The sequence below is a fragment of the Rhodamnia argentea genome, chromosome 10 (assembly GCF_020921035.1).
Source record: "Rhodamnia argentea isolate NSW1041297 chromosome 10, ASM2092103v1, whole genome shotgun sequence".
In the NCBI taxonomy this organism is placed as follows: domain Eukaryota; kingdom Viridiplantae; phylum Streptophyta; class Magnoliopsida; order Myrtales; family Myrtaceae; genus Rhodamnia; species Rhodamnia argentea.
Window position 1 is genome coordinate 6,997,372 of NC_063159.1, and position 23,521 is coordinate 7,020,892.

The 23,521-nt window shown below is 37.6% G+C and overlaps 2 protein-coding genes across 3 annotated transcripts in view; both read left to right on the plus strand.

The window, feature by feature from the left end:
* LOC115750563 (protein FAR-RED ELONGATED HYPOCOTYL 3) overlaps positions 1-23,521 on the plus strand; it is an 874,908-nt gene that overhangs the window by 233,798 nt on the left and 617,589 nt on the right. The window lies entirely within an intron of this gene.
* On the plus strand, positions 1,674-23,185 carry LOC115750555 (DNA-directed RNA polymerase III subunit 2). 2 transcript variants are annotated; one of them, XM_030688008.2, is made up of 39 exons: positions 1,674-1,871; positions 2,076-2,230; positions 2,347-2,431; positions 2,531-2,652; positions 2,997-3,092; positions 3,876-3,948; positions 4,042-4,132; positions 4,239-4,291; positions 5,574-5,638; positions 5,933-6,035; positions 6,118-6,231; positions 7,016-7,075; positions 7,765-7,803; positions 7,916-7,966; positions 8,105-8,203; positions 9,340-9,399; positions 9,505-9,597; positions 11,414-11,515; positions 11,607-11,717; positions 11,858-11,974; positions 13,155-13,271; positions 13,368-13,448; positions 13,839-13,943; positions 14,037-14,117; positions 14,197-14,328; positions 14,434-14,478; positions 16,871-16,948; positions 17,019-17,158; positions 17,257-17,371; positions 17,918-18,039; positions 18,125-18,260; positions 18,333-18,463; positions 20,115-20,240; positions 20,320-20,375; positions 21,289-21,359; positions 22,008-22,092; positions 22,184-22,287; positions 22,802-22,930; positions 23,105-23,185. In XM_030688008.2, exons 2-39 carry the CDS (start codon positions 2,208-2,210, stop codon positions 23,153-23,155), a joined length of 3,462 nt encoding a protein of 1,153 aa, XP_030543868.1. In that variant the 5' UTR covers positions 1,674-1,871; positions 2,076-2,207; the 3' UTR covers positions 23,156-23,185. The 2 variants fall into 2 exon arrangements, with proteins under 2 accessions (XP_030543868.1, XP_048141886.1); XM_048285929.1 differs by having other exon boundaries at positions 2,350-2,431.

Genomic DNA, 23,521 nt, shown 5'->3' on the forward strand with positions numbered 1-23,521 from the left:
GGAGTGTCTTTGCCAAAATTTGAGTGGAAATAGCGCCGCCTATCTTTTTTCTTTTGTTTTCACTTTGTTTTTTTTTTTTTTTTCAAACCATGTTTCCGATGTTTCCTTTTTATTTTTTTTACCAATAATATTCGATGTTTCCTTTTGTTATGGAATCACAAGATCTTGAAATATCGAACTTAGAAATTTATTAATACTTTCAGCCAAATCCCCCAAAAAATGCATGAATTAGTTACAGGAGAAAATTATCCTCACTTTTCAAATAACCCACGGTTAAGTTTTCATCCCTGGAAACTGATGAATTCGCTCGAAAAGAACTTGGTTCACTAACCTTGGCTCTTTTAATCTGGGCTACTAATTTCTTAGTGAAATCGACAACACCTGAATTAAAAAACTAAAAGCGTAAAAATATTTTGCGACGGTGCTGTCGCTGCTAATAGTAATTCTACATTATTTTCCCTTGAAATAAAGATGTTTAGATTACTTTTTTTGCACTTAATGTAAAAATATCTAACACTAATAATGTTTTTTTGGTTTTTTTTGTTAATATCACGAAAAACCGCAAACCGGTACTCTTATGATAAATTCACCATAAACTATTTTTTTTTATCATAAAAAATCATAAATTGGTATATCTTAGATAAATTTATTCTAAATTGATACACTTGTAATAGGGTTAATACGACGAAAAACTCTAAAATGGTACACTTATGACAAATTTGCCTCAAATTATTTTTTCGCAATAAAAAATTTCAAACTGGCATACTTGTGACAAATTTATCCCAAACTGGTATACATGTGACAAATTTACCCTTCGTTAGTTTTCGTTAAATTTAACTGTCAAATTGCTGAGTTAATGACACGTGGTAATTGACCGATATACTAATTTGAGATTTTTACCTTCCGTTTGTCGCAGGTCTATCAATTTAGGATTTTTCGTGATATTAACTCAATTTAATAGATGGTAAATTTGTTACAAGTGTACCAATTTGAGGTATTTTGTGGTCAAAAGAATTAATTTAGGGTAAATTTATCACGGATATACCCGTTTAGGATTTTTGGTGGTCAAAAAATAGTTTGGGGTAAATTTATCACATGTGTACCAGTTTGGGATTTTTTGTGGTAAAAAAATAGTTTGGGATAAATTTGTCACGGATGTACCAGTTTAGAGTTTTCCATGGTATTAACCCCCGTAACAAATTTATCTTTTGATAATTTTTGTTAAATTTTATCGTCAAATTGCTGATTTGGATGACATATGACAATTGCTGGATGTACATGTTTAAAGATTTTTACCCTCTATTCGTCACATGCGTATCAATTTAAGATTTTTCGCGGTATTAATATAAATTAATGGAAACTAACGGAGGGTGAATGTATTTTATGAGTATTAGTTTGAGGTTTTTAATGATCAAAATAATTAATTTATGGTAAATTTTGCACACATGTATTAATTTTGGGATTTTTGATGGTTGAAAAGATAATTTAGGGTATTAATTATAGGTGTACCAATTTAAAATTTCGTGGTATTAATTTTTTTTTTTTTGTCTGGTGGGGTTTATCATTTTCCCAAGGAACCGGGTAAACGATTCACCCGGTTCCCTTGCGTAAATATGTGATGCACACACTTCACGGCAGTACCGGTTTCCTACGAGTGACGGTACCGTCCTTCCTCCCTCTAAAAGTAAAACCCCTCTAAAACCCCACCTTCGACCGACGCCCAGTTCGCTGCCCCTGCGCCACAGACTCCACCCCCGCCCGACGTCGCCACCACCTGTCAGCCGCCGCACCTCCATCACGGCCCAGCAAGTGCCTCAGCCACATCGCACGCCCGCTCGACCCTTCTCGGCGGTCGCTTCCGTCTCATTCCGGTGAGCCGGCGATTTCCATTTCTTTCTTTCTCTCTCTCTCTCTCTCTCTCTCTCTCTCTCTCATCGCTGTTCATGATTTTAATTGTTTTCAATCTGTGAAATTGATGTGGGATTGCGAAGCTAGCGGGGACGGAATAGATACTTGAAACTTGTTTTGCCGTTCTTTTGCTCCGAAACTGAGGAAATTTTCATCTTATGGTGCAGGTGCAAGAGGTTTTCCAGTTAGCGAACTACCAAACTGGCTGTCCAATTGCTATTCCTGCAATTTCCTTATATTTAATTTCGTGAACTGATCGCGCAGAGCTAAAAGCTAAAACTTTGCAGCTTTTTTAGCTCATGGAAGACCTCCGCAACAAAAGGTGCTTTTACTGATTCCGAGTTAAAATTCTTGATCACAACCATTATTGGTTAAGATAGTTAACGTGTCCACTATTTGTATTTTGAAAATTATCTTCGTTCTTCTTGATGATGCCAGTCACTCGGATGTCGACTATCAAAAGATAGCCGCTCCAATAAAATCAGCTGTTGACAAATTCCAGCTCGTGCCCGAGTTCTTGAAGGTAATCAACATTTGTATTGATATTCTTATGTCTAGGAACTATTTAGGAAATGGGAGGTGCAGTTCTGCCAACTGTTATTTATAATTTTTGTGATTTCAGGTGCGAGGGCTAGTCAAGCAACACTTGGATTCTTTTAATTATTTTGCAAACACGGAGATAAAGAAGATTGTCCGTGCTAATGACAAGATCGTGTCAAACATCGATCCCAACCTTTATCTCAGGTGACGTACCCCTTCTTTTTTCCTCATTCACTTTCTCTTTATTCCATATAGTTTATTTTCTAACACTCTGTTTTACATCCGCCCATCAATCCTTTTTTACCCTCAGCCATCAAAAGGACATTTGATGCTCTCATCCGTAGTACTGCATGATGTTTTTGCTTTTGTGTGCTCGCTACTGATCTTTACCAATATGTAGCAATTTTAATTCAAATTCCATGATAGTTGGTAACAAAAGATCATTTCGTTCTCTGTGACAGATCTCCTATTATATGTCTTTCTGAGTTTTTTATTTTCTCGTTATTTTAGAGGAAAATCTGATGTGGTGTTTCTTGCTATCTGGGTAGGTTTAAAGATGTCAGAATTGGCAATCCAACTGTAGCTATGGGGGATGGTGTTGTGGAGGATCTCTCTCCTCAAAAGTGCCGTTTGACAGATATGACGTATGTAGTGCATCATTTAGTTTCATTGCTGCATCTTGTTCAGCTGTAACTGTGTTTGCACATGATATATGCTGATTATGCTCCTTAGTCACTGGTCTTAAGTGGGTAGCCTTTTCTTTTCAGAAGAATGTGGAGAATTATAGAATTGGATGCTATAAATTTCTGATTGGTACTTCTCATATTAGAGTTGAATACTTGGTTTCATACTCGGAATTGGTGGTTGGTGAGGATGAGAATGGAAGATAGGTTTCTGATTTGGCGGTGGATTTGCAAGAGCGGCGGTTGAATTATTCTCTGAGTGTAGATGATCAATAAAGAAGAGGGTTGCTTTGGCATTCAGATAGTTTTAATGTCATAGGTCAAGATGAGATGGGACTATTTGAGTTACCACTGCTTTGATAGTTGAATTATATTTGGATGTATTTGACATCGATGTGTCATCAGAAACTTGTGAGCTACTAAGACTGAAAGATCAGCCAATTTTAGTTAACTTGACATAACGCTCTTTTGGATAATTGTTTAATTTAGTTTTGGATATTAGGATAGTTACAGCAAAGTAGGTTTATTTGTCTTCTTGTTTTCTGTTATCTTCTTCTTAACGTCATTGAAAATCCACGTTTCTCCTCAGCCCACACATCACCTTACAACTAGCACCTGGATGCCCTTAGCATGATCGTTTGATTTCATTCAGTACTTTTAAGTGTTAATGTTGACCAAGAAAACAGATCTCTCCTGCGCTGCCCTCCCACATCAAAACTAAAAACTATAATTGCATATAATTAGGTATGCTGCTCCAATTTTGGTTGATGTGGAGTATACCAAAGGAAGTCATGGAGGATATAGCTTGTCAGAAAAGGTAATTGCAGTATCTTTGATTGTTTTATATAACTTTTTGGATATTCTCTTGGGCATTCTGTAATCTCGATACCAATGGGAAATGATCTTGTAGAATGATGTTGCAATTGGAAGAATGCCTGTCATGCTTCGCAGCTGTTGCTGCGTTCTATTTGGGAAAGATGAAGATGAACTTGCAAGACTCGGTTTGTGTGCTAAATTCAAAATCTTCTCCCCTTAGCTTCTTTTAATTCTTCACCAATGAGTTTCTGTTATCTTGCTAGTTTCACTCTGTTGCTTTGCTCGCTTCAGGTGAGTGCCCCCTGGATCCGGGAGGGTATTTTATAATAAAAGGAACAGAAAAGGTACTGTACCATCATATTTTAGTATTTTCTTATTTTGATGCACAATGCTTTCAAATTATACCATTTTATAGGTTGTTATATGCATTTCAGCGAAACATGTTCCGATTGGTTCCATTCTCCTAGTAGCACCTCAACATTCCGTTATTCGTGATGGTTCTTTTTTTCTAAAGGGCCCTCAATTAAGTGGAAGGGTCCTTGACTGTTTCTTATTAGAAAATGGCCTTGAGGAGGCACCAGCGGTGACAAACCCTTTTCGAAACAATTATGTGCAGACTAAATGTTCTTTTTGTCGCTGTGAGAATTGAATTACGAGACAAAAGCCCTTTGTAGTAGAGTACAGAAGAAAGCACGCTGCGATCCACTGTTCTTGCGCCGTTGAGTGTTCTTTGCTTTCTCATTTTTAAACCATGTTTGCCTCATCCTTAGTCTCTAAATTCTAGAGGTTTGGTTTGCAAATGTCTTAATTGTGTTATGCCATGGTTTCACTGGCTGATGTGGGGAAGTCCAATTATGGATGTAGTAGTATAAGGTATGGATGGACTGAGTTCATATGTACACATGTTGATACGTTAAAATGTCTTTTCTTCTGGAGAGGAGATTGTTTCTGCGCAACAAGTGCACTTAATGTTGCTATTAGTGAACTTAAACTCAGTGAAGTTACCCACCCACGGGTGATTTAGTTGGTTAGGGCGCACTTGGGATTGTGTGGTTAGGCGCATTGGTCCCAGATTCGATTCCCCAGCTGAGCACCTGTGATTTAAGTGGGGGGCCATGGCGGTGGCTTGCTGTGCTAATCTCCCCCGAGGAATAGTCGAGGTGCGCGCAAGCTGGCCCCGACACCTCGGTTATAAAAAAAGAAAAAAGAAAAAAAGAAAACTCAATGAAGTTGATAGAGACCTTAGACAAACTGGGATTGATACCTATACTGCATCTTCTGTCATTCTGTTTCAGCCAGAGATATAATTTCCTGAGCTCACAATTTCTGTAATGTGCATTCTCTCTTTGAAGTTTATGCATATCAGTTGTGATCTGATGGTTTTTAATTGTCTATTTTAATCAACCATGGTATTTGTGCTATTGATGGCTCCGCAGTATCAGAAATATTAGGTGAATCGCATGCAGTGCTTTGAGAAACTAAGATTTGCATGTGTCTCGTTGTTTGTCTCATTGGTTTTTTAGCAAAACTTGCTGTTCTCACTTGCCTTTTTCTGCTGAATTGTCTGTTTGCTCATTTCTTATGGCATATATTTTACAGAGTTTACGGTAACTGTATTGTTTGCAGGTGATACTAATACAAGAACAACTGTCGAAGAACAGGATAATTATCGTTACTGACAAGAAGGGGAAGTAAGTTTCTTTACTGTCAGAATTTTGCTGTTATTTTACTTATAGATTGTTCTTCTTGCTACTGCCAGGTTATTGGCCTTTCTCCTGTAGAATTTGTACCAGTAACTCTGTGATTAAATTGCTTAGTCATTCTTATCCCACTTGAAGTAGATTTCACTGTAGGAAACATTGGTACTCCTTCGCAAATGTCTAGTTCAACATGTATCTGATTCTGCACAACTCCAAGCCATGTTATGACCATTGTGATGTTCCATGTCTTGACTGTAATGTTCTTTCCCATTTGACTTGTTGCAGCATAAATGCATCTGTTACTAGTAGCACAGAAGCCACAAAGAGCAAAACTGTGGTTGTGATGGAAAAAGAGAAGATGTACTTACAACTCAATCAGTTTGCAAAGGTGGTTGTGGTTTCATGTATTTCAGTTTCTTTCACATGTTTAAAAGGACCATCTTTGATCTTTTGTGTTGTCCTTTCTGCAGAATATTCCAATTATGATAGTCATGAAGGCAATGGGAATGGAAAGCGATCAAGAGGTAGTCCAGATGATCGGCAGAGATCCTAGATATGGTGCCCTTCTTCTTCCATCGATTGAGGTATGTCTCCTAGTCAAGGAAATTTTTTTAATGCTTGTCGGGGTCAATTAATTTTCATCACAATCCTCTATGTATTAAAATGAATCTTTTAGTGACCTACATTCTCCAATGCTTGTGATTATGCGCGTGTAATTATGTTGTGAGAAAGTCCAACCCAAAAGCTTATGCTAATAGGTGGAGGGAGACCACATGAATATAAAGAGCATTTAGTACCCTTTGTCAAGCAATGTGGGACATACTTCAACACCCCCACTTACGTGCAAGCCAGATTACGAGTGGCATGTGAAGTTGAAATTTTGAGTACACACATTCACGTGGAGTTTTTGAGGAATTTTTTACCATGCACATTCACAAAAGGGATAGCAGTGGTTACGATACCATGTTAAAAAGTCCAGCCCAAATGCTTAAGCTAATAGGTGGAGGGAGACCACATGAATATAAAAAGCATTTAGAACCCTTTGTCAAGCAATGTGGGGCATACTTCATCATATGTTATCTTGTTTTATGATCTCTGGGAGCATTATGTTTCTCATGCCATTTCTCATGCTATCATGACACGTTTAATTGCCAATGAAAATCATCTTCCTGGAAAATGGAATTATGGAAACCTTTGTAGTCCTGTATAAATTTAGTGAAGTCATCATGGAAAAGGATAAGCTTGATCTAGTTTATTTATCAGTACCATATAGTAAGGATATGAAATCATATTTGGCTACATGTTTCTGATGATGTGTATCTTTTCTAGGTTATGGCTTTTGAGTCTCACAAATTGCTTTAATCTCAGGAATGTGCAAGCCTTGGTATATTTACGCAACAACAAGCTCTTGAGTTCCTCGAGGGAAAGGTTTGAAAAGCTTTGCAACTTCAAGCTCTTTTCTATTGGGTTTCTGTTCTGCAAGAGTGCATCAAGTTCCTTAAACTTGTTATGTAGTCCCCATCGGTTCTACTCTTTAAAAAGAAAAGAGGGACCACTATATTATCAAATACACTGTGCCAATTGTTTGTTTATGCACTCTAGGAACTATGATTTTTTTCCAAGAATTCAGCAACTCAGATTCCCATGCATTTGAGCCTTTGCCAGAATTTCAGCCGCTGGATACAAGGTTCTGTATGGACTCTGTAAAAAATATCTTGAATCAACATGATCAAGGCACCTCTTGTATAGGACGTATTACCCACCATGCCCTGGGGGTAGCTGTTAATAATCTTCTCAACCCTTTCTTGTGCTCAGCCTCATTATTATTCTCATAGAATTATAGTTATCCGGAATTTCTTCTCAAGCCTTCCTTGAATGATAGCATTAGTACTTGTGAATTGTAGGTAACTAAGCTATGGTACTTCAGTCCAGTAAGGTACAATAACCATGTTAGATGACATCGAAAAGGTTAGAGACAGCTAATTTCTATGGTGACTATTGTATGTTAAGTAAATGGGAGATTTAGTTGCCTTTTCAACCATGTGTATATTAGCCTTGCTTTATGGTGATGGCATGGTGTTTCGGCTCATCTTCTCACACGTTGATTTCTGCTGCAGGTGAAGAAGTTGCCATATGCAAATCTTTTGACAGGAAAGGTTGTGCCATGCCCAAGGACATGCTATTAGAAATTAATTGAGTTTTCCCTAGTACTAAGTATTTATTAGCGCCTTCTGAGTGGCACTTACTTTGTTTGTATGACTTGTTCAGGCAGGTAGAGCTATGTCTATACTTCGAGATGTATTTCTTGCTAACGTGCGGGTAATTCTTTTTGATATTGTCTTTCTCCTAAACATCATTAGCATAAGCCAATTTTTATTTATTTATGTATTTGTTTCTCTATTTATTTATTTATTTATTCATTCATTTAGTGATCTATTCGTATTTTGAATGCATAAGGTGATCAAGAATAACTTCCGCCCTAAGTGTATATATGTTGCTGTGATGTTACGACGCATGATGGAAGCAATTTTGAATAAGGATGCGATGGATGATAAGGTGAATGAGCCGAACCCTATCGTGAAGAACTTCTTTCTTTTGTGGTGATATTTTGGTGTGTGAACAGGAGTATATTACATTGAGGTGTTACTTGATTCATCCTGTGTAACCATGCTTTAGTTAGTATGGTTAGGTTAAGGAAAAATTTTGGGGGGATAGGAAAACTGTTCTGCTGCTTGATTGCATCTGAAAATTTCTTTCCTCCAATGGAAGTTTGACTGCATTATCCCTAACTCATCAGAAGATGCTAATATATCACGTGCAGGATTGACTAGTGTTATAGTTACTTCTGTCTAAGTAATAATTAGTGATATTGATATTAGCATTTAGTCTGTAGGTAATATCATACTAGGCAATTAGGGTTTCGCAGTGTCTCTTAATGCTCTATAAATAGAGCCCTTAGCTAGTATTTCTTTGAGTCTGTTGAGTAAAGATGTAGCCCTTTGAGTTCTCTCTCCATCTTTCTCAATAGTCCAAAATTATATACAACCTCCCCATGGGTATGATATATAATATATGTAGGTGGAAAACGAGAATTGTATTGGGATTTGTAAGTTTTTGCAATAGATCACACGGACGTTTTTCTTGGATAAGGTTAATCTCATGTTCATAAATGACCTCTCCATAGAGCAACAACAGGCTATTAACAAGTCAGACTTGACAATCCAATTGGGTGGTACGACTATAGCCCTTGGTAAATTAACCAAAGACGAGAATGATTGATTTGATATTATGGATGACAGGGTGACCTGCAATATGGTGGAAAAGTCTTAACCTGCTCTAGCCAATACGGTGTTTACGTTTAACAGTTAAAGGATGCTTAAGCATTGTTTTATCAGTGTGATGCACATAATTCATCTGCCTAGCACAAAATTTTATGATTGTGTGAAATTTTGATAGCCTTACAGATATGGAGACTTGTTTGTGTCTCTAGATTGTTCATCCTTCCTATGTTGTAGAACCAATACGCTTCTGAGACCTGGACCAAGATGAACAATTATATGGGGTCTGTTGAAACCCCTGAATCCTAAGTTACTCCGTTTTGTATGCTTGGCTAGTTTCAAGTGATGTGGGCGATGAGTAGTGATTCCCCCTCTTTAACCTAAAAATGCGCCAACACTGCTTATCTTTATTAGGATTACGTGGGAAACAAGCGGTTGGAGTTATCTGGCCAATTAATTTCCCTGCTTTTTGAGGTATGTGTTTGTTTTAGCATTTCTTGTGATTACTCAAAAGAGAAAGTGTTACTGCTAATAAGGATGTGTATACCTCTTCATATCACTTCTTACAACTCGCCGCAGGACTTGTTTAAGACTATGATCAGCGAGGTCCAAAAGCAGGCAGATAATGTGTTATCAAAGCGCAGCAGGTCAAGCCCACTTGACTTTTCTATGGTAAGCACTCTTTTTCCTACAGTAACCAAATAATATCTTGCAACATGATAGTGCGATATTCATGTGCTTGGCATACCTCACAAGCTCCATCTGACCATTCTATGCAAGATCGGTATGGCGCTAGTAAGACTGAATTACAAGATACATAAAATAACTTCAAACTATTGTATGCTCGTCAAAATGTGCTAAAAGCCTTATTATGCTTATTTAAGTAATAAAGAGACGCCGGTTAGTGCCATTAATACAATTTACTAAAAATTAAATGAAAGAAATTTCTAGTGATCCTGTTAACTTGTAAAAGAAACACATTGAAGCTATATAAAAGCAAGAAAATACATAGCTATTTGAGCAAATCGTTTGAAAGTTTATCACAACAATGCTAGCTAAAAAGAAGAAAGGCTATTACCTTTGATAGAAGATTTAAATATTAAACCGTGCTTTCATCTAACAAATTAAGCTTTTATAACAGTTGGCAGTTTTCCCATTAAATCTCACATGGTATAAGAGCAGGAGATCCATAGTTCAAATCTTTCTAGACCCCTATTTGCTTCCCCAAATCTCACAACCTGACTTCCTGACTTCCCCAAGGGAGGTTGAAGAAGAGGTTGTCCTCTCAAAGCTGCATTCATCACTGCATTTCAACTTGACATCAAGCAACTCTACCTAGATTTGCCTTTTCTGCTTCCTAAAGTCAATCTGGGGCAAGCGGGCTCACTGGAATAGTCCTGGCATATTCTGGGCTACACATTGATCTACACGCTCATTGAAATGCACTAAAAGCCGTATTATGCTTAATTAAGCGATAAAGAGATGCTTGTTAGTCGCACTAATACAATTTACCTAAAATTGAATGAAATAAATTTCTTATGATCCCTTGAACACATTAAAGATATATAAAAGCAGGAAAATACATAGTTATTTGAGCGACATGTTTGAAATTGAATCATGATGATGGAAATGAAATATCTAGATTCGTTATTTTTGGGTCCGGAAAGGTAATTTTTTGTGTCAGTTGAAGACCTATCTAGTATCCACTTGGGAGGGAGGGAGGGAGGCGGGGAGGGAGAGAGTTGATGGACTTGCCACTTGGCTGTCAGATTTGCAGGTCCATCACAAATGCAAGTTCAACCATTGTGATGGTTGGTATCACAGGTCGCTTTTCTCACCGAGCGTCCTTTTTCTTTTTCCAAGAGTTTCCATGAATAATTTCTTCTAAATTGAAAAATCATATGTGTTTCTCTCTTTTTTAAATAATTGGTGGTAGCTTGCATCCCTAAGGAAACAAACCATTTTATCTGAGTCTATCAGGCCTTTCTTGTTAATAATCATGACTCTTTATATCAGCCCAGAGAAATTAAAAGTCGAATTTATACAAAGGGCAGCAGCAGTTACTCACAGGTTGACCCGCGATTTCACCGATTTCACCAAGTCAAAAATTGAGATCCTGCGTTGTCCCACCAGGCCTGTTTTTAGTGCGAGTTGGATCGATTTCAATTGTTCAAATCAAGAAGCATTTTTAACTACTCTGAGATGGAGAACTAGTAATTGCAATTTTACGGTTGGATTGTCCTTTTTTCCCATGGGAAACTTAAAAGGTTCTGATATGGATCAGAATGAATCTATATCATCTCTTTGTTGCCCCTTTTTTTGGTAAAAAGTAAATATCAAGGTGTACTAGTTGGTTGTCAACCCCTAGGCTTATACACATACTAAAGAGTGCATCAAGTGATTGAGCTGATGTACAAGATAAAGAATCCACAATACTAAGATTAACTGTTTACTGTTACGAATAATGTGCAAACATTTCTCTTTTCAGTTATTACCTAGGGATATTATAACTGTTGGCTTAGAAAGGGCCCTTTCAACTGGAAATTGGGATGTCAAACGTTTCAGGATGCACAGGAAGGGCATGACACAGGTTTGTCCCTTTTCCCTTTAACTTTTGTTTCTCTCTCTCTCTCATCATCCTCATTATATTTGGTGTTAATGAGTTACTTTTATGTGTAAAGGTGCTGGCTCGGCTATCCTTTATAGGGACATTGGGTTATGTGACCCGAATCTCACCTCAGTTTGAGAAGTCAAGGAAAGTTAGTGGACCTAGGGCTTTGCAACCAAGCCAGGTGCTTGATATGTTTGATTTCCTGAATAACTTCCAAATTGTGATCTTGTGTAGTTCTTATCTGTTTAGTCTGCCCTGCCTACAATAGCTAGTTTTAAATGCCTTGTAGTCAATCTTTAAAGTTTGTCTCTTTGGTTATAGTGGGGAATGCTCTGCCCATGTGACACTCCAGAGGGTGAGGCTTGCGGTCTAGTAAAGAATTTGGCTTTGATGACTCATGTTACCACTGATCAAGAGGAGGGTCCACTAATATCTTTGGTAATAGCTAGAAACTCGTTTTTCTCATTTAATTTTCTTGCGTATAGCATGTTAAGGCACTAATCTAAATTCTACTTCCAGCTCTGACAATATTTTGATTTCAGTCTGTTGTTTTTTATGCTGACCTAGTAGTTACTTAAAAAAATTGATTTTCGATTTGATGAGATAATAAGGTCCTGAACATTAGAGTTTTATCCTGTCAGTACATATTCTTTCATGCACATTGATTCCCTATTGACAATTATTTCAGTCTTGCTCACCAGCTTGATAAAATAAGGCAGTAATGATTGCTTGTCTGCGACTACGTCATCAAGATTGTTGTGGATAGCTCATGGTATTTTGGATGTGTGGCTAGGATAGGTCTTCTTTATAGCCCCTACGTCATCAAGATTGTTGTGCACATATTTATGGCTTTACAGGAGTCAGTAAAGACCTCTTAACCCTGTGCATAGCCATACCAGTCGACCCTTTTATTCCATGAATATTCATGTTTGACATGTACATGGTAAATTTGTGATGTATAGTTGTGTTAAGGAATATGCTTGACGCATATGCGATATTTGTTATTGATTCCTTTACTAATGCCTTTTTGACGTTTTTTAAACTTTCACAAAAATGTTCAATTAATGTTAAAAAAAAAAAAAATTGGTGATCATGTCGTAGGCCAATTGTTCATATCTTGGCACTTGTCTCGTACGAATTTACTCTCGTTTTTGCTGATATTGTGCACCTCCTCTTCAACGTGCCTATTCCACAGCCTCTATTTGCTTATAGGGGCAAACTTACATGCTGGTTGAGCATTGAGAAATATGTTCTCTACATGTTGATGGTGCCTTTTCTAATTGCTTGAGTTTTCGGAGAGAGATTGGTGGACAACTTGTTTAGCCTAGATTTATTTAAAAATGTCTGGTAAGTATCCCACTCTTAGGGTTTCCATTTTCAACAAGGCACAGCACCATGGGATAGAACTTGGTGTTTAAGAATAGGAGAGATTCTTTCTAGATGATCCCTCTTAAATGAAAAAACTTAAAAAGTGGTTCTATTTGTAAACACTATAATTAAACAGGTAGATATGAACTGATGAGGTTACCTTTCTCTTTTTATCTTTATTTACGTAGCTAGCTTGGTGGCTTTTAGCAATCTTTAGACCATAATCTCGACATTCTTGATGTTACTATAGTGCTACTGTTTGGGTGTCGAAGACTTGGAACTACTATCTGGTGAAGAGCTGCATACACCCAATTCATTCTTGGTTATTTTTAATGGGCTCATTCTGGGCAAGCATAGGAGACCACAGGTACCTTATTGTTTCCTTAGTCTGAAAGTGTTGTAGTATGTGAACATAATTGTTTGTGACACAATCTTTTGGTTTGCTTCTTTTTTTTTTTTTCAGAGATTTGCGAACACTATGAGGAAGTTACGGAGAATTGGCCGAATAGGCGAGTTTGTTAGTGTCTTTGTCAATGAAAAGCAGGTAAATGTTTCTCTCCGCTTTCCCACAATTAAACAGGTGTTCTAGGTGCAACTCTAAAAACTATAAAAATGTGTGAGTAAAAAAGAGAAGAGGTTAGTGGATATTTCATGGTCCGATGTTTATTCACGTAAACTGGGGTTCCACATCATCGGAAAAAGAGGAGGTCGAGAACAGTCAATTTGTTCATGGGTTGTGTAGTGAACAGAGCTGATAGGGTAGCTGATCGGTTTATGTGGGATCAGTGGTGGTCACCATGATGGCAAAAGAATTAATGCAAATTTTGATGGTGTTACCATGATGGCAAAACAATTATTGCAAATTTTTATGGTGTCATCAACATAATTAATTGCTCTTAGTGTGGCATCTGACAGCTGAATTTTTTTTTATCAGCTTTGTGTTTACATTGCTTCTGATGGTGGGCGGGTATGTCGTCCCCTTGTTATTGCTGACAAAGGTATATCAAGGATCAAAGAGCATCATATGAAGGGACTGTTGGTAAGCACATTTTATGTCTACTAATTGAACCTTACTCTTTTCTTAATGTTCATTTAACATGTGCCCTTGACATTTTCTGACTTCAATTTTCAGGATGGAGCACGTACTTTTGATGATTTTGTGCGAGAAGGTTTGGTTGAATATTTGGACGTCAATGAGGAGAATAACGCTTTGGTTGGTTTCATTTGATTAGTTCACTTTATGTTTGGAGTTATTTACTGCTACATTAGTCATAAATGAGCATCTACTGTAGATCTCTTTATATGAATGGGAGGCTACTCCAGAGACAACTCATATTGAGATAGAGCCATTCACCATCCTCGGTGTTTGTGCTGGGCTAATTCCTTTTCCTCATCATAACCAGTCGCCTCGAAATACATACCAGGTTCGTTGGAAGTTCCTGATGGACTCCTCTGACTAGCTATAATCTTGCTCTGATCTGTGGACCAATAAAACTTCATCTCACTACAGCACTTCCTATGTTTAATAGTGTGCAATGGGGAAGCAGGCAATGGGGAATATTGCTTATAATCAGGCAAGTCTCTTGCTCTACTTTGAATCTTTGAACTTTAGGTTGACTATTTTTCCATTTGGCCATATGCCATTCAAATTTGGTTGTATTGGTTCCTATATTGTTTTCTCTTGCTATGGATATTTCTCTCTCCTCCGAAACTTTATGCTTTACCTTTTGCATCTTATCAGCTCGATGAAATGGTTGTAGTTTCAACAATTTTTTGTTCATTTCCTCAAAATGAAGCCTAACAGAATTTAATTAGTTCAGACCTATTTTTAAGTACTTTTATAAATGCGAAAAGTACATTAGAATTGCCAAACGGTGCTCAGTTTAATGCCACAATAGTGCTCAAGGAATTTGATCACTTGGCTTGCTGGAAAAGCCAGTTAGCATTATTTTAACATTCAATAGTCCTACATGGCTCGCCATTGAAATCATTCCTTAATACACGAACATACAATGTTGTTTAACGATACAAATTTGCCCCAAATTGAGGAATTAGGTTTGAATTGCTCCCCAAGCCAAACTGTAGCCTCAAATTTCATTTCAATGGATTGTTTGGCAGCGGGGTAGCCTGACTCCCAGTCAACCTCTTGGGCGTTGGCAATGCTAGATATGAAGAGCCTCGTCTTGAGGCTAGTTTTGGAGGGTGGTGAGGGCGGCATGTGGTGGTAGCAACACCATGAAAGATGATAGTGAAAAGGAGGGGAGAGAGGGAGCAAAAGAGGAAAAATGATAAAAGATCCCACATAGCAAATAGGAGGCCATATAAAAAATCTGTTAATACTTAAAAAGATACCAAGTCATCAGCGTAACTTAAGTAATCGACTCTTCAAAGTTTTTGGTCTAAAATGAGCATTTGAAATGTTTTGGAGCAAACCTTAGCAATGTACCAAAATTTTGACACTTCTAATGTACTTTTCCCTACTAGGTGTATGCATCCACCATGTTCCTCTTGCTACTACTTTTATTTCTATAGAAAATGTATTGTACTTCTCCATAATTATTTTTCTGATGGTATATTGAATCATGTCGTTGCTGACCATCGCTCATCCTAGCATATTGCCCACCAGTTTCATCAGTCAATTGGAGGAAAACTTTTATGTCTCCACTGATACTGCGTAGTGGTTAACACAAACTGAACTCATCTAGTGTGCATGCAAAATTTCGACCCTTTATTTGGTTTGTTTCACCTCTGCTTGTTCTTAGTAATATTGTTCATTAATATTTTGGAACTGAAGTATTTAGGGATCAAAATGACACCTAGCAGATTTACTGGCTTTTTTTTTTTTTTTTAATGTTTCCTTTCCCTTTTTTCTGATGCTCCTATCCCCCTTTGCTTGGATTCTTTTTAGGGTTGTCTGTATGATTTTCTTTTCTTTCTTGTATTTATTCGTAATTTTTTTGGGGGGAAGAGAAAAGGAGGGGGTGGGGGGGAGGGGTTGTTGGGGATGCGGACTTATAGAGATTGATTTTCCTCCATGTAGTAGAAGACATTGTAAAACACGACTTCTTGTCATTATATCTGTTGGTGAATGTGCCTACATCATTGCACTAGTGTGTACTTTGTATTCACTCAGACCTTCTGGACCACTTCCATTTGATTTTGTTTTGTGATGACTATTTCTCAGTCTTTTTGGTTTAAGTGGCAAACTTCTTCTCTGAAAGTTCATTTTTTAAGCAATGACACAGTTTTCATTTCACGCTCTTCATGTGAAGGCCAGTATGATGACGGAGGTCTTAAGCAAGCGCAATGTAATTTGGCTCAGCAATTAAATAATTACACGCTTAGTACTAGGCAAAATACAAGACTAAGCGTGAGGTGTGATAGAATAATTGAATATTAAAGAATGCCTTCATCTAACAGCTTAAGCTTTTAGAACAGTTGGCATAGGTCCCTCAAAATCTCACATATACAATAATAACCCTTCACATAATGGCTTAAGCTTTTACATTATATGGTATTGAAGCCAGGTTCAGCCATGTCCGTGGCTCCCTGATGGTCAATTCCTTGCGTCGGTCTTGGTCTAGTTTGCATGTTAAAGTTGTCTCATATTGCTACAATGGTCTTTGAATGGGCTTTATATGTACATGAAGGCTCCTTCGACCGAATGACGTAAGGGTTTTGTGTTGAACTTTCTGAAAACCCGGCATGTATAATTGAGGGAAAACCACAAATTGGTGAAAGGGTAGTGCGAAAAATCGAATGGGAGATCTTCGACTCTGATACCATGTTCAAGTTGAGTGCGCAACAATCTTCTCTTAAATTTTAAGCCGTCAAAGAACAATGCAGTTGATGGTGTAAATTATTACATCTTTTCTCCTCAGATTTCGCATAATAATATGAGCTGTTGATTTCCTTGAGATGGTTATGTTTTAATCTAAGGATTGTTGCACTGTCTTGATTCTCCAGTTGCTTCGGATGGACACGCTACTGTATCTGTTGGTCTACCCTCAACGTCCTTTGTTAACAACAAGAACTATTGAACTGGTGAGTAAGGTCAGAGTTGTGTTATGATAGTTTAAAGTGAATAAGGGAGTGATTTGATCTCTGGTTTTAGATTGGATACGACAAGCTTGGAGCTGGGCAGAATGCGACTGTTGCAGTGATGAGTTACAGTGGCTATGATATAGAGGATGCAATTGTCATGAATAAATCGTCTTTGGATCGTGGATTCGGTCATTGTATAGTGATGAAAAAGTATGCAAATCCTACCCGGGCAATGATGCTATTTAATTCTTCTTGTCTCTCATTTCATTCCTTGAGTTTCTTGATGTGGTATCTGTGATAATCTCCAGGTATAGTGCCATCAATCAGAAGTATGAAAATAAGACATCAGACAGAATACTCAGGCCACCTAGGAAAGATGACATAAACAAGAAAGGTGAAAATCCAGACTGGGAAAGGATGCAGGCAAGCCATACTTATTTTGTCTTAAGACTTTTAACTTTTCATCTCAAAAGCCCTTCATTCCGGACTCTCTCAGCATGTTTTGCATTTCAAGAATTATAGAATGGTGATGCATTATTTTTTGTTATCGTGCTCTTCATCATGAAATGTCAGATCTCTCAAATTTCTTAGTATCTGGTAATTTGTTGAGGAAATAGAGCTTAAATTTCTATAAAATTCTTCTAAATCATTATTGACTTAGTTTTTTAATCTTTCTTGTACTAATGAGATTATGTGTTCTTTAGATTTTAAATTTCTAACCTTTGTACGTGTTTGAATGTACAAGAAGTCAGAACTATGAGGTTATGTTCGTTTTCTGAACTTTTTTGTTTGTTGCAGTTTCTTTATAATTCTCTAAAAGTATTTATCCAGTGTCATTTCTAGATGCAGCATGCCCACAAATTACGACTTATGATCTGATTATCTAATCGAAAAACATTAGTCAATAGGAATGAAGTTGCATAGAATCTGCCTGTCTTTTTTGTTGCTTCATCTATCTGGCTTGTTTAGATATTGGATAACGATGGAATCGCTGCACCTGGGGAAATTATTAGGCCAAATGATGTTTACATTAACAAGGAATCCCCTATCATAACAAAGGGAGAACCGGTAATGGTTGGGCTGAAAGATAGGTGAGTGTTGTTATCTTGGGTAAGTATGAAGTAGTTGTTGTGTCTTCTGTTGGCTTATGACTTGTTTTTTTCATGTATTGTCCAGTGACTATAAGCCTAGCCGACAAACATTTAAGGGCACTGAAGGCGAGTCTTGCGTTGTGGATAGAGTGACCCTCTGTTCAGATAAGAACAACAATTTATCAATTAAGTTCATGATTCGGCATACTCGTCGACCTGAGGTGGGCATAATAAATGCTGTTTGGCTGTAAAGGTTCTCAATTTGCAATTTACTTCTCTGAATGCATGCCTAGGTTGGAGACAAATTCAGCAGCAGACATGGGCAGAAGGGAGTTTGTGGTACCATTGTTCAGCAAGAAGACTTTCCGTTTTCTGAACGTGGGATTTGCCCTGATTTGATTATGAATCCTCATGGTTTTCCAAGGTAAAGTCCTTAGTTCCACCTTGCATCACTAGCATTGCTTGGCATGGATATCAGCCTGATGTCTTTTGTTGGGAAGTTACAGCTTTTTGAATAGTAGGCTTGTTGGAAAGCGTTTTTAAGTTTGTATTGCCTTTTTTCAGAGAAAAGTCAGTCGCTTATGTTGATAAATGGCATGAACATGCAGAAAAAGTTGTGGACGTGCCTTTTGAGAATGGCAGTGACAATAACTAGAAATTTCTCGTCTTTCATTCGAAGGAGCCCTTCATGCCTACAGGCCACTACCTTTCCATGGCTGACATTTCTTGTTCGGCTTTTTTGGGGAAAACTTTTTGGGAACAAGTCATCAAGGAGTTACATTGGAAAACTTTTGAAAGCTATTGTTAAAATATTTCAAGTAGCAAGAATTGTTTTTTGCATAGTGAAGGTTATATTGATATGATAATCTGCCAGAGTATAATCTGTACAAGAAATGACATTTGATAACATATGTTTCGTCTTTTTCAAAATAACATTTATTAGAGAAAATTCATGACAATTCCTGCAAGATCATCAAAGTTTCTCAGATGATGTTCGTAGTCAGCTAATTAGAAGTATGGATTATGAACTTCACGACAGTTTGCTGCAATTACTGCAGCACTCGTTTCATCTTATGCATATGTCATAGCTTTGCCATGCTCGGTCGCACTACCCCCACACTATTCAGGATATTCTGACATATTGGTTCAAATTTAATCTTTTTCTGAGTTAACCTTGCTTGCTGTTGTTCAAATAGGCGGTTCATATTGTATTAGCTATATGGCCTATTATCCATGGTCGTTACTATCTTAGTTTGTAAGTTTGTACCGTTAAAAGGTCCAACCCAAAAGCTTAAGCTTATAAGTGGAAGTAGATCACACGAATATAAAGAGCATATAGGACCTGTTATCAAGGGATGTGGGACAATACTTCAACACTGTGCAAGCTGGACTACGAGCGGCACGTGGAATTTGACTAATGGGGGGTGGGTGCACATTTGCAAAAAGGATAACATAGGCTCTGATATGATGCTAGAAAGTCCAATCCAAAGCTTAAGTTTATAGGTGGAGGGAGTCCATATGAATATAAAGAGCATGTAGGACCCGTTGTCAAGTTGTCAAGTGATGTGGGATAATTATTCAACATGTACCATGCTAGCCATGCTCCAAATAAAGGACTTAAATGGATTGTAAATTGTTTTTGAAAGTTAGGGACTACTTGAAAAACCTCTTGTTATATGGAATAGTTACAAGCAATAAAGGAGAGGTTCCCTTTGGATAGAACAACAGAAAGTGAAGCAGACATGAGCTAGCACAATTTACCTTTTTGAGGCTGAAATGAGAATGATCTTTCCTCCCTCCGCAGCAACCCCCACGTCACTCACAAAGGATTTTTTTCTTTGTGTTTTTTGGTGGGGGGAGCATGTCCTTTTGATGTTTCTTGAGATGGATACATACTTCTTTGGCACACTGGTCTTCTTTTTTAAGTGGAACTAAATTGTCTGATCACAGTCTATCTTCATCATCATGATGTTTTTTTGTTGGTTGAACATGCACTGTGATTAGGGACTTAGGTTTGCACTGGCACTCTTTTAGTGTTGTGTTAAATCTATTGACTTTATGCTTCTTTTTGTTAGTCGAATGACAGTAGGTAAGATGATTGAGCTGCTTGGTAGTAAAGCTGGAGTTTCATGTGGAAGGTTTCATTATGGTAGTGCATTTGGTGAACCAAGTGGTCATGCAGACAGGGTCGAGGCTATAAGGTTCTTTTATCTCTACTAGACCATCCCTCCTTTCTAGCAAATTTAAATAGGATAACAAACTTACTTATGCTTTGAATAGTGAAACCCTTGTCAAGCATGGCTTCAGCTACAATGGAAAGGACTTTCTCTATTCAGGTAATTATTCATCTCGGTCAAGTTTGTCTCACTGAACTTCAATGCATCAATATCTCTATCTTTTTTTCTTTTTCTTTTTTTCCTTTCTTTTCGTTCTAACACAAGTTTTTTGTGCTTCTCTTTGATGTCATGAAACTATAATATCCTTTTAATTAGACAAACCTGTATAATTGAAACAAAGCATTTCATATACACATTAGATAGTTGCAGTTATAACAGAATTTACCATGATTTTGTGCAAGGATCAATTTGCATATTGATTGGTTGTCAAAATATCCCCGTCGGTATCTGCGCAAGAAGTGTTTTTATAGACAGCAAATTGAAAGCAGAAGTGGCCGGTAGGGATTATAAACATTTAGTATGACATAAATGTTCTACCATATCCAGGACAGCAGTGAGCATTTCGAAGGCTGACCTGCATATGTAGAAGTGAAACACAGGACTAAATTGTCCACATATACAAAAAGATATTCCCTTGGGAAGAAGAGTTTTATAAGTAGCATTCAAGTTACCAATATGCGGTAAACGTAGGAAAAGGTGGACTTTGCTGAAGAAGTTCTCTGATCTAAATGATTACTTGAAGCGTAGTTTCTCAAATGCAACTTCATCTAATCTGTCTTTGTAGTTCTCATTTAGGTAGAAAGGATCCCTTGGCGAATCCTTGTAGTCTTGACAGTTTGCATTTATTTGGTGTAGGGTTTGCTCTGTTTCACACTTCTGCACTGTAAAGTTATTGTGAAGTAACAGGAGATTTGATAGACATGATCATGCATGGCCCAACAATATTGTGTACAGCAGTTTCGAACAGTGTATATGTTCAAGATATAGCATAAAAGTGATTGCATTAGTGCGTTCTTGTCGTCTATGCTGATTTGTGTCAACTAGTATATTGATTATTTCTGTGGTTTTATAGGTATAACTGGTTGCCCTCTTCAGGCCTATATTTTTATGGGGCCAATTTACTACCAGAAGTTGAAACACATGGTGAGTTTTTGGCCCATTGGGATATACTGCCACTCTGTGTCCATTTCTTTGATGAATTGATCTAGTGGGTTCTGGGAACTTTTAACTTATTGACCGTTGCTCTCTCAAAGGATGTAATAAATTATTGTACTAAGACATGACAAGGAGAAAAAGCTGCAATTTGCTAACTTAATTTTGTGCAGGACATTGATATTAGAAGAATTGAAAGAATAAACATTAACAGAATTATGCCTTCCACCCTCATTAGAAAATCGCAAATGGACCATACATTAAAAAGAGACTACTTTTTCTCCAAATCTTCAATTCGACACTTTGACATGCACCAAGTGAAGAGTAGCAAGAGAGATCAACTTTTGAGATTTATTTTTCTGACATCATCTCCTATCCTTCCAAGCCCATTAATCACTTCACTTCTAGAGAGAAGTACAACAGGATGGACCCTTTGTGAAATCTCCCTTTCTACCTTAAGTTGTTAGCATTCTATCATCATATTGAGGAGCAACCTTCGTGCTGCAAGATCTGCGAAATGGCTTGCCTTGTCTATCTATAAGCATTGGTCTGGTCAAATTAGACTCTGCAGATTGTGAATGAAGATGGTTCATCTACATTAATCTTAGCAACTTGCGACTCTGAACTTGAAATGTCTAGGTCTTGGATAAAATGCATGCTCGGGGCAGTGGTCCACGTGTGATGCTAACCAGACAACCAACTGAAGGAAGAGCCAGGAATGGAGGTCTCTACATCACCTGTTTATTCGATTTCAAGTTACCTCCTTTTGCAGCAAGAAGTACCCTTTATTTGTAATAATGTTGAACATCATCCAGGGCTAAGAGTTGGAGAGATGGAACGTGATTGTTTGATAGCTTATGGTGCAAGTATGCTTATCTACGAGCGCCTGATGTTATCTAGTGATCCTTTCGAGGTTCAGGTATCGATTAAATCATATTTATGTTCCTTAATAAGGTCAGTGTGGTCAGTTATCATTCGAATTACCGGTCCTGGTCCTAGTGCAAGTCCTTTTTGCAATAGAAATGCTCGATTTGGTTGGTGTGCTTGTAAGAATTTATTGCATGAATTTGCCTGTGGTATTGTGTAACATTATTACCTGTCATGCTATATTTGTTATAGAAAATATTTAACATGTGATTTTAAAGGAAAAGGGCAATATTTTGTGTCGTAGTGTTAAGCTGCCACTAAAATCATTCTACATTACTATCCAGTGGATATTGAACCTCAAATCCTCTCAAAATAAGCCTTTCTTTTAAACTTGCTGCATTGGTTTGGTAAATTATACACCCAGGATTTTCCCTCGATTTGATTGAGTTTGCAACATTTTCCGGTTCAAATTTCTGTAAGCGTTTTATCAACATTTATTGATGCCCTGATTAATGAATGATTGCTGAAAGAGATCATCGATATTTTAATTTCTCATTCTTTGGCAGGTTTGCAGAGCTTGTGGTTTGTTAGGATATTACAACCATAAGCTCAAAACAGGAATATGTTCTTCGTGTAAGAATGGGGACAACATTTCAACTATGAAATTGCCATATGCTTGCAAGCTTTTAATCCAGGTATATACTCCTTTCACACACAGCCCACCCAGAACTACTACTGTGCTTTGTAGCTGGAATGCCATCGTTCCTTCCTTTTTTTTCATTATTCCAATCTGTGCATGGTCAAAGTGATTTTATACTCGACAGTATGTATGCAATATTAATTGTCGGTGACGCTTGATTCATTGTCAGGAGTTGCAATCGATGAATATTGTTCCGCGGTTGAAACTAGCTGACTTGTGATGGGACTTTCTCATGATGTATACAACCTTGGAAAGCGGATTGATGCACTGCATGGTTTATTTGAAGTTCTTTGATTGCATGTCGGGGCACATCATCACCATGAAGCGTCAATCACATTTTCCGTGGTACATCTGGGTCCATTTATCTGCCAATGCTTCTGATACTGCATCTCGTTCCTCGTTTATGCAAAAGATGACAAGTATGGGCGGGTAGCTGTGGAACGACTACTAGGATTGGCATTGTTAAATCCTCGAGCAAATGCTAATCTGAGGAATGGACTGCAAACGGATGCTAAACTTAATGGGTCTCAATGCGTGTGATGCCCGGTTGATCAAGTGTGAATGACTTTAAATAAGTTTGTCGTTT

Excerpts from the sequence above, each read along its gene's own strand:
- LOC115750555 (XM_030688008.2), top strand. The coding sequence starts at position 2,208 with ATGGAAGACCTCCGCAACAAAAG. Across the intron at positions 3,949-4,041 it reads GATATAGCTTGTCAGAAAAG|AATGATGTTGCAATTGGAAG; the intron begins GTAATTGCAGTA and ends ATGATCTTGTAG. Across the intron at positions 18,464-20,114 it reads AATCCTCATGGTTTTCCAAG|TCGAATGACAGTAGGTAAGA; the intron begins GTAAAGTCCTTA and ends TCTTTTTGTTAG.